Source organism: Hibiscus syriacus, unplaced genomic scaffold (genome assembly GCF_006381635.1).
Source record: "Hibiscus syriacus cultivar Baekdansim isolate YM2019G1 unplaced genomic scaffold, ASM638163v2 tig00018107_pilon, whole genome shotgun sequence".
In the NCBI taxonomy this organism is placed as follows: domain Eukaryota; kingdom Viridiplantae; phylum Streptophyta; class Magnoliopsida; order Malvales; family Malvaceae; genus Hibiscus; species Hibiscus syriacus.
The window spans coordinates 66,050-76,250 of record NW_024062430.1 but is presented as its reverse complement, the minus strand read 5'-3'; the positions used below and the strand labels follow the sequence as shown (position 1 = coordinate 76,250).

The window sequence follows — 10,201 nt, the reverse complement described above, 5'->3', positions numbered from 1 at the left end:
ATGTCGAAAAGAGAAGAACAAAAAACAATTGTTCATTCCAAGACTTCTTTATGTCCCTTCTTTTATTGAGAGAATCATTTGCTGTGGACTGATGTTTCATGGTGCTGTTAATCCATATAGGGACATAAACAATGGGTGACGGAAGTTCAATTTTCGGAATCGTCGAGCACCCGAATCTCGTCAAACTCATAGGATACTGTGCTGTCAATGGAGAAAGAGCGATTCAGCGTTCTGGTATACGAGTTCTTGCAAAACAAGAGCTTAGAAGATCATCTTTTCGGTCGGGCGTTCCCGCCTCTTCTTGGGTAACAAGATTGCATATTATACTCGGAGCAGCCGAAGGATTATCTTATCTGCATGAGGGTTTAGAAGTTCAGGTTCCTATCTAAAACACTAACTATGCATTTCGTTTCCTTACATGTACTAAAACCGCAATGCTTGGAACATATAAAACCGTGCTCTTTGTTTTGCTGGTCACTGGTCTCTGATTGTTGTTCTCGATCTTTGTTTCATGATGATGCTAGGTGATATATAGAGATTTCAAAGCCTCCAATGTGTACTGGATGAGAAGTTTAATCCGAAGCTGTCGGATTTCGGGCTCGCGAGGGAGGGGCCATGGCTGGAGACACGCATGTTTCGACAGCCGTTAGTATAAATGTTCATTCCCTTTGGGGCTATTCAGTAAGATGATGAATCCTTGCAGTACTGATGAAAGTAACAAGCTGTACTTGTTTCTATTTCTTGCCAGGCTGTAGGGACTTTTGGCTATGCTGCTCCTTTACATCGAGACCGGACACCTTACGGATAAGAGCGATGTATGGAGCTTTGGCGTGGTACTGTACGAGATTCTTACGGGCAGGCGGTCGTTGGAACGAGGCCGTGCAAAACCAGAGCAGATACTGTTGGATTGGGTGAAGCTCTTCCCTGCAGATGGTAAGAAGTTCAAGTCAATAATGGATCCGCGACTCGAAAACCGGTTTTCGATCAGTGCCGCTAGAGACATTGCCAAGTTAGCAGACGATTGTTTATCAAAAAGCCCCAAGGGCAGGCCGAAGATGAGCCAGGTGGTGGAGAGATTGAAGCAGATAATCCGGGTTTCGAACGAAGCGACCAATGAGGAGATCGAGAGCCCTGAGGTATCTGATACTGAGTCGGAACATAATTCGTATCAATCGGGCGGTTCCGAATCATGGAAAAGGCGAATGGCGCACCTTGCGAAACTCGGTGAACATGGAGAAGCTGCAAGTAGAAGGAGATTGATGATGTTGCAGAAGGCCAAAGTGGCTTAACTTCCTCAGAAAATGATGGCAGACTAGTCTAATGTTAAATATATCTGTTAATCTATATGAAAAACAAATAAAAAGGGGATAGAATCAAAATTTATCACATCCGCCACATAGATGTAAGAAATATTGTATATAAACATTTATTGAGTTAATTGCACAAGAGGTCCCTAAACTATGACTTTTTATTTTAAATTACTCTTTAAACTTTTAAATATTCTATCAACTTCCAAACTTTGACCCATTCTAAATTGATCCTTAAATTTTAATATATTTTATACCACTCCATAAACTATAAGCATCATTCTATTTTGATCAAATTATTAACGTGTCATTAATACTGTTGGTTTTCCAATGATCCTAGAAACTAAACTCGTGTTATTGTAAAAAAAAATTTGTTTTATAAGGTTTTGAAAATTCACATATAGAATTCTTAGTACCTTTAAAAACATATTAATTTTTTTAACCAGTAGAGTTAACAACACGTTAACAAAAAAAATTAAAATGAAATGATATCTATAGTTTGAAGGATGATATAAAGTGCTTTAAAGTTTAGGAACTAATTTAGAACGAGTTTTAAATTTTGATGATCAATTTAAAATAAAGACTATAGGTCAAGGACAGTCTGTGTAATTAACTTTATAAGTACGTGTGTGTTCTATTTTGAGAAAGTATAAACTCACCGTGAAAAGGTCCAATTTGAGTCGGCCCGGCTCTTTTTTTTTTTTTAATGAAATCTATTCAACATCATTTTGGCCTTTCCCACTCCCCGAATATAAATACCGACTGCGAACAATAAAAAACCACCAAAAAATATTATAAAAATTAATAATAATAAAAGACGCTAGGGATCTCGATCACCGATCTCGTTCTCTCCGGCGATACCTTTGTAATTGTTTCCGGTGAGATATTGAGTTCGGATCCCTTCTCGATACGATCCGTAGTGTCTGTTTAACCTAGATCCGAATCACCATGGCTCCAGTTTCAGCTCTGGCCAAATACAAGCTTGTTTTCTTGGGGGATCAGTCCGTCGGCAAGACCAGTATCATCACTCGCTTCATGTACGATAAATTCGATAACACTTACCAGGTATTTCTCTCAATTTTTACGATTCTCTTTGTGTTTCTTTGGGTTTTTATTCCGAGCTTTCTTATTAGTTTGGATCTGATCGTTCCTTTGATTTTTTTTGGTATTGATTAGGTTCATATTTCTTATAGTTTTGCTTGAGTTTCTTTGTTCTTTTAGATTCTAAGGTTATCTGTTTCTCGAATTTGTTAACCAGGCTACCATTGGTATTGACTTTCTGTCAAAAACAATGTACCTCGAAGATCGTACAGTTCGATTGCAGCTCTGGTAAGACATCAATTTTATGCTAAATTTATCTACTGTATTATGGATTTTTATGGGTTTATATCTAAACTGTGCTTACTAGTTGCACACAATTTAGATTCTTCTCTTTCGGAGTATGTTTGCATTTCTCTCCAAACTCTTGTTCTATTTAATATATATGTGTTGGGGGGGGACGCTTTACCAGTGAATGCGTTTTGCTGTATTGCTGTATCATATTCAGCATGAAACTATATTGCTGTATTCCTGGATTTTTGTTTGTCTCGTGGTTGGTTGAGTGGAAAAGAGGAATGCGTACAGCGGAGACTAGAAAATTTTGAAAGAAAATAAATTGAGTATGCATGGTTAGAAGGAAAGTAAGAGGAAAAAAATAGCAAAGATAGTCGTTTTCCATACTAATGAATGAAAACAATCATTTCCTTTCCTCTTTTTTCAACTCTAAGCAAATAACAGAAAAAAATTCTTTCCCTTTTTTTCCTTGCCAAGCACACTAATGGCAATAACAATTATGTATATATATATATATATTATCTTTCTATACATCATCGCCTTCAATTTTTCGTATTGTATATTTTCTTTTCACCTTACCAAGCAAAGCCAAAGGGTGCATTCGTATTTAGATGCTGATTTTGCATTTTGGTTTAATTTATTAGTTGGAATGCTTGATTTTGATGTCATAATATGAAGTATTTAGTAACATTGTTACCAAGGATTGAATACAAGATAGGTTCTCTGAGCTGTGTGTTAAGATTGATATCTTTAATCTGTATCTACTTAAATCTTTATTACAGGGATACGGCAGGACAGGAAAGATTCAGGAGTCTTATTCCTAGTTACATTAGGGATTCCTCCGTGGCAGTCATTGTCTATGATGTTGCAAGTATGTTGTCATTTCACTTTGTTGTCCTGATTTGGATTCCAGTTGTTATGTTTATGTATGTGCCCATTTTGTGGGATACACTCTCACAGATTGATATTCATCTGCTCAATTAAGTGCTTGAAGTTGCTAACTTTAATTTTGATGTTGTAGGTAGGCAATCCTTCCAAAATACTTCAAAGTGGATTGAAGAGGTGAGGACTGAACGCGTTAGTGACGTTATAATTGTGCTTGTTGGGAACAAAACCGATCTTGTGGACAAAAGGTAATATTAATTTGTTATTATGATTGTACTTTCTAGTGAAATTAAGTAGACAATTAATTTTCATTACTTTAATTTATGCATAAATAATTTCCCCAGGTCCTGAATTTAACTGCCTGATTTGTGTTTGATCATTGTGCATTTTGTGGTTGTTTTGACAGGCAAGTCTCGGTTGAGGAAGCTGAAGCCAAGGCTCTTGAATTCAATGTTATGTTCATCGAAACTAGTGCCAAGGCTGGCTTCAATATCAAGGTAGACCATGTTTAACCTATCATATGATTATTCCTATAATTTGACTGCATTCTCGATGCAGATTGGAAATTATTGTGGTTAGGCTTAGGTTAATGTATTGTCATATGGCATTGGCTTCTTTTTCATTTTGCCATGATATTATGATTTGAGACCAATCTTCTATTCACTGAAAGTTTGCTTAGTCTTTTTTGTTTCTCACTTCTTTATCAACTCCACTATATTTAGTGGAAGCAACATTTGTTCTTCAATTGCATGACAATTATTGCAAGCATTGCTTAAGTTACTTGGACATGGGTGTGAAAGTTGGGCAATTTCCAAAGTTTGTCCGTATATTTGGAGGGCCATATCTCCATACCCGTTTCTTTGTATTGCTCGAACATGGCTGTCGGATGCGAGTACTTGAAGAAAAATAGAGTTAAAGCAATATAGTTGCTAGCAAGTCCTCTCACACTTCCTGTTCGATGACAGGCTCTATTTAGGAAGATTGCGGCTGCTTTACCTGGAATGGAAACACTTTCTTCAACAAAACAAGAAGACATGGTCGATGTCAATCTTAAGTCTTCAAACCCAAATTCATCCCAGTCGCAGCAACCGGCTGGAGGATGTGCCTGCTGATGATACATACGTACCATACACAAAACACATGTCATTGATCCGAGGTATGTATGCTTTAGACATTTATTTCGTGCTTCCAAAAGTGTTCCTGTAAAAAAGGAAGGAAAAAAAATCTTCTCCCCTCCCTTTTTTGTAGCCATTGGGCATTTGGGTTTGATGGAATATTAATGAGAGAGGAGATTTTCAATTTTATCATGGTAGTTAGGGCTTGTCCAAACCTGTCCTATATGTGTACGGTTCTTGTTATCTCATTCAATTATGCTAACTTTGCTGCTACTCATATATCAAGTTTTGTAGGCTTTTGCTTGTTGGGTTGTTATTCGATCTGCTGTTGGTTATATATAGATACTTTGCATTATCTGAATATTATTTGCGAAAATTTTATTCAATACATGTTTAATAACTCGGCCTTGCTTTCGTTCTTTCACCTTCGGATCATCTTTCAAGCTTGACCAGCCAATACGTAGGCTCGCTTAATGCAGTCGAAAATGGGAACACAAACAATCATATACAGCGGTGAATCGAAGGTGTATTTGGGCGTGCGATTGTTAATTTTAATATAATTTTTTTAACTTCACTTTTCTAACATAAATTCGTGCTTCCGTTTTTACATGTGCAATAGAGTTCGATACTGTGAAAGATTTGGAGTTTGGTGATGTTAATAATAACGGTGTTGGTATTAACCCCAATATCATGAAATCAATTAGCTGTGAAGCTTTCACTTTTGTCCCAAGAGGGTCATCCATGAATTGGTTAATTTATAATGTCAATTTTTTAATATTTTTATAATTCTATATTTTTTAAAGTTTTCAGGTGTTGGATAAAATTGAGAGATTTTATAAATACAAATAGTTAAAATTCATTAATTTATTTAAAAATATAATCAAATAAATAGAATATATAAATATTAATAACTATGTTAAATTTTACTTCAGTACTAAATCATCAAAGGTTTTATTTTATTGACTTAAAGTATTCAAGATCGTTTTCTTAGCACAAACTCTAACGGTAATGGCTTGATATAGTTCAATTTCTGTTTGTAGGCCCTCAATTTAATATTCGAATTTCAAAAAATTCTCAAAAAAAATATATATATTGATTTCTCGTTTTAACAAGAAATCAAGTTGTTGACGTAACATTTTTACGGATTAAAATATCAGTATCATATATAATAACTTGATTAGTTTTTAAAATGACACATTAATATCTGATATCAATTTTTTTAAAATTCAAATATAAAATTGTTCCAATAAAAACTTGAGTATTAAGTTAAAAAATTATTAAATTTAGGGATCAATTTGTAATATCAAGCCAAGTGTAAATATCATTTTCCATGTGCATGTCTTCATGAGTGTCAAAATTTTGGACACCTGTTGACGAGACCCTAGTCTTCTGTCTTGGATACCATCGGATTAATGTTGTCCTAGATCACTCAAATGTTTGAATTTCCTCAATTTACTCCTGTATACAAGGCAGCAATTTACATCCACTCATGAAAATTTATCCCGAAACAAATCAAATATTCTTGATTTACGTATATTTTTACTTTTACAAAATATTTTAAAAAATCACGACGAGACGACATTGTCATTCAAATCAGAAAACCCTCGATAGTTAATTTCTAGTTAACTGTCTATTTAGATTTAAAATCACAGATAAAAAAGAGAACAAGCAACACAAATAGACAAACAAGATACGAATATACAATGTCCTCGAAATCTCGGCCAATAGCGCCGCCGCCATCAAACAGCACCGGGCAAAGACAATGCTTAAAATATGTAGCCAACAGTATGATGAGCGGATCGTGGAAGTTAGTAGCTATCGTTGCCACTTTTATTCTGAGCAAGATTCTTCACCAACTCTTAAAGCCTTTATCTCAACCTCAAATCATTTCTGATATTCTTGTATGTCTCTCATCTTTATTGTTTTCACACTTTGTATGATATGCAGTGACGGAACCACATCTTGGTGAGGGTATGCGTTATAATTGCATTTAATCCTTGTGACGCACGTTATCTTCATATACATGCAGGTAAGGATATTTCTTGCTTCGATGCAAGCCATACGAGATTCATTTGGGGATCAATCTGCTCTAAACATGGACAACGTTGTTGATTTTGGGATGATTCTATACACCTTCGTTCTAGGCTTAGAAATGGACCCTTACGTCATCTTCAAGTCACCGGCTCGCCATACGGTAGTCGCTTACGCTAGCTTGTTATTCACGTTTCTGTTAACCTCCGTTCTGACCCCATGGCTACATTATGGTACCAAGGAGAGCAACATGGTCGTCATAACCATCGTCCTTTCGGTCACTCTCGCGGGCACCCGCTCTCACATATTGACCCGACTCATAAAGAATCTCAAGATCGGGAAATCCGACATTGGTAAGCTCGCCGTCGTCGCAGGCATTCACTCCGACATGATAGGCATGGTCTTCCTCTGCGTCAGCTTCATATTTTTCCCCTTGATGAGGATTTCGACCGCGAGGGAAATGGTCAAGCACGTCGTCAAGATACTGTCGGCGCTCGTGATACAGACGTCGGTGGCGGCGAAGATCTAGCCGTCCTTCTTGGACTGGGTTAACAACGAGAACCCCGAAGGGAAAGCGCTCAAGGGGCCGCACCTGGTGTTATCCATGGCTTTCATGGCGATCATATGCAGCTGCGGCGCTTGGTTCGGCTACAACCCTTACCTGAGCTCGTTCCTGGCGGGGCTTTCCTTGCCGACGGAGGGGCGGATATCGAAATGGGCGATCAGGAATCTCAACTACATGTTGAGCCTGCTTTTTTACCCTCTTCTCTTCTTCTGGGTGGGACTTAAGATTGATTTCACGGAGTTTGAAGGGGCCAGCAGGCCACATGGGAAAGGTTTTTTGCGCTTTTAATCATACTATCGGTCGGGAAAGTCACCGGAACTGTCATCGGCGGGATCATGGTGAGTTTCCGGTGGCCGGAATCAGCAGCCATGGGATTGCTTTTGATGGTTAAGGGTCATTTTAACATATATTTCGCCGTTCAATCCCTCAGGGTTAGTTGCATTGCTTCTTACTAATCCAATGGCTAATGGTGAATTAACTCTATACATAGGACTTATTAAAACAAGTGATATTATATATAATTCATAAATATTCATGTCTAAATTTGTAGATAATAACATTTCATTAAAAAAATTACACTCCAATAAAAATTAAAAAATATATAATTAATTAAAAATGTATATTTAATGAATTTTCGGTGTATAAATTTTATGTACTATTAGTAAATCAGATTTTTAATGACATGTCATCATCTGATTTACTAATGATACATAGAATTATGTAACCTTGATATATTAAATATTAAATTCTTATATAGTATTATTGTGTGGTTAACTATTTAACCTAAAAATTTAGGGTAAAATACAATGACATATTTCACAAATAATTTTTAGGGTAAACATATATGTTAACAACATAAAATTTTTGAATGAGGTGAACACAAATATAATTTTAAGGTGGACATCATCAATAAAATAAATAATTAACCGAAAAATTTTGAATTTCGAGATGAACCCGCCATTGATAACTTACATTAAAAGTCAATAAATTATGTTAAAATAATCTTTTTGGTCCATACATTTTTAAATGTTAGAAAAATAATCGTTAAACCTATCAAATTTTTGCAGCATGGTGATATCGAGATGACAACTTGCATTTCAATGGCGCTTGTGAGCTTCCTGTCTATTGTGCACACCCCCTTCGTTGTGAATCACATAATTGAACGCGCAAGGCAGCTTGTCCCGGTTCAAAGGATGACCCTTCAGTGTCTGGACCCGACAACCGAACTCAGAATCATGCTCTGCGTTCATGGGCCTCACAGCCTGCCTTCCTAATGGATATCTCCAGGGGCAAACCTAGCCCCGGACTCCGCGTTTAAATCACCGACATGGTCGAGCTCACCGAGAAACTGGCGGCGACGCTAAAGCAAGACCAAGGGACCGACAACATGGTCGTGACCGACGAGTCGGTGATCGACATGATGGAGCACATCACTCAAGCTTTTCAATCTTACATCGACAAAGACGGCACCGGGATCACGCTTAGCCGGTCGCATGTGCTTTCGACGTTCAACGGCATGGCCAAGGATCTGTCTTCTCTGGCGGAGGACTTGATGGTTTCCCTCATTTTGTTGCCGTTTCATAAGAGATTGAGTGAGGATGGTTCCCATGATTCAGGCAGTCCTGGTTTTAGATATGTTAGTCGTAAGGTAACTAATTAAACACCTTCCTTTCCTAGCTTTTTTCATATCCGTGTCCGTGTCGGACATATATTCGAGTACGAGTCAAGTCGAATTGAATTATTGAAAGTTTAATTTCTCTTATCATTTTAGGTTTAAGTTGTTTTGGACTCGGGGGTAACTTAAAGTACAAGTTAGTTTAGATTAGTTCTGATTAGGGCTATTCAAAACTTGTCAATCAAGTTTTTCGTGTTTGATCATTTCAAAATTTTTAATTTGGGTTTGGTAATCAAGTTCGAATCGTGTCAAATTCAGATCATTTTAAGTTTGAACCCAAAGATAAAACATTAAAAAAAACATGAAAGTTGAACATATACCTATATGAATATACCCAACATAGCAATTCAATTAAGTATTGGTTCTTGGTTATTTTCGCCAGTTGCTTGGACATGCTCCATGTTCTATTGGAATTTTGGTGGAAAAAAGGATCCGGTTTTGCAGAAAAACTCACAAAATCATCCCAATGTAAGGCGGCAATCATTTTCATTGGAGGCAAAGACGATCGAGAAGCATTATCCTTCGCGGGCCGAGTCGCATGGCATCCGGGAGTAGAGCTCACGGTCATACGGTTCCTCCTCGACACGAACTTGGAAAACATCCCGAGGAGATTGATCGGTCTTATAGACATAGCGGAGGAAGAAGCAGAGACGAAGCTCGACGACGAGAGCTTCACGGAGTTCTACGAGAAATACGTAGCGGGTAGGAAAGTGGCTTACACGGAGAAACATCTAGCGAATTCTTCCGAAACATACATAACCCTCAGGTCGTTGAAAGGGCAGTATACACTCATCATCGTGGGACAAGGTGGGCGAGTGAATTCGATATTAACACTCGGACTTAACGATTGGCAGGAATGCCCGGAATTGGGTCCAATCGGGGATGTACTTTCGGGGTCGGGTTTCGAGTGCGAGTCCTCGGTCTTGATCATCCAACAACATAGATTGAAAGGGCAAATAGATGGCTTAAATGATGACTTCTCCATTATGTAAAATGGCCTAAAATCCATAGATTTAAAACTTTAGGATGATGAAAAACAAGGCAGATTTCTTGTAAAAAATGTAGCTTATTGGTTTGTGGGATATTCAACTCATGTGTATGATACAAAATCACAAAGGCTTTTATCATTTCAGGTTAGTTTTAACAATGTAATTATAAAAAGTTTGTTCGAAAATTTATATCAATAACTGTAATTCAATTTTAGTTCGATCGATATATTTCGAATGAGATTAAAGTATTTACCTCCGATCTTAGGGTTTCGATTTAAAACCAATTTAGCATCAATACATTC

At 37.2% G+C, this 10,201-nt stretch overlaps 1 protein-coding gene and 2 pseudogenes across 1 annotated transcript; all 3 read left to right on the top strand.

Moving 5' to 3' along the window:
• The first annotated feature begins 120 nt into the window (after positions 1 to 120).
• On the top strand, positions 121 to 1,443 carry LOC120209162 (annotated as a pseudogene).
• Positions 1,444 to 2,082: 639 nt separating this feature from the next.
• Positions 2,083 to 4,935, top strand: LOC120209150 (ras-related protein RABH1b-like). The gene is made up of 6 exons (XM_039208218.1): positions 2,083 to 2,372; positions 2,566 to 2,636; positions 3,422 to 3,510; positions 3,661 to 3,772; positions 3,931 to 4,021; positions 4,490 to 4,935. Exons 1-6 carry the CDS (start codon positions 2,256 to 2,258, stop codon positions 4,634 to 4,636), a joined length of 627 nt encoding a protein of 208 aa, XP_039064149.1. The 5' UTR covers positions 2,083 to 2,255; the 3' UTR covers positions 4,637 to 4,935.
• Positions 4,936 to 6,342: 1,407 nt separating this feature from the next.
• On the top strand, positions 6,343 to 9,902 carry LOC120209161 (annotated as a pseudogene).
• Positions 9,903 to 10,201: the final 299 nt, after the last annotated feature.

Coding starts and splice junctions, on each gene's coding strand:
- LOC120209150 (XM_039208218.1), top strand. CDS start 2,256: ATGGCTCCAGTTTCAGCTCTGGCCAAATACAAGCTTGTTTTCTTGGGG. Junction 2,373..2,565: donor AATTCGATAACACTTACCAG/GTATTTCTCTCA, acceptor TTTGTTAACCAG/GCTACCATTGGTATTGACTT. Junction 2,637..3,421: donor ACAGTTCGATTGCAGCTCTG/GTAAGACATCAA, acceptor TCTTTATTACAG/GGATACGGCAGGACAGGAAA.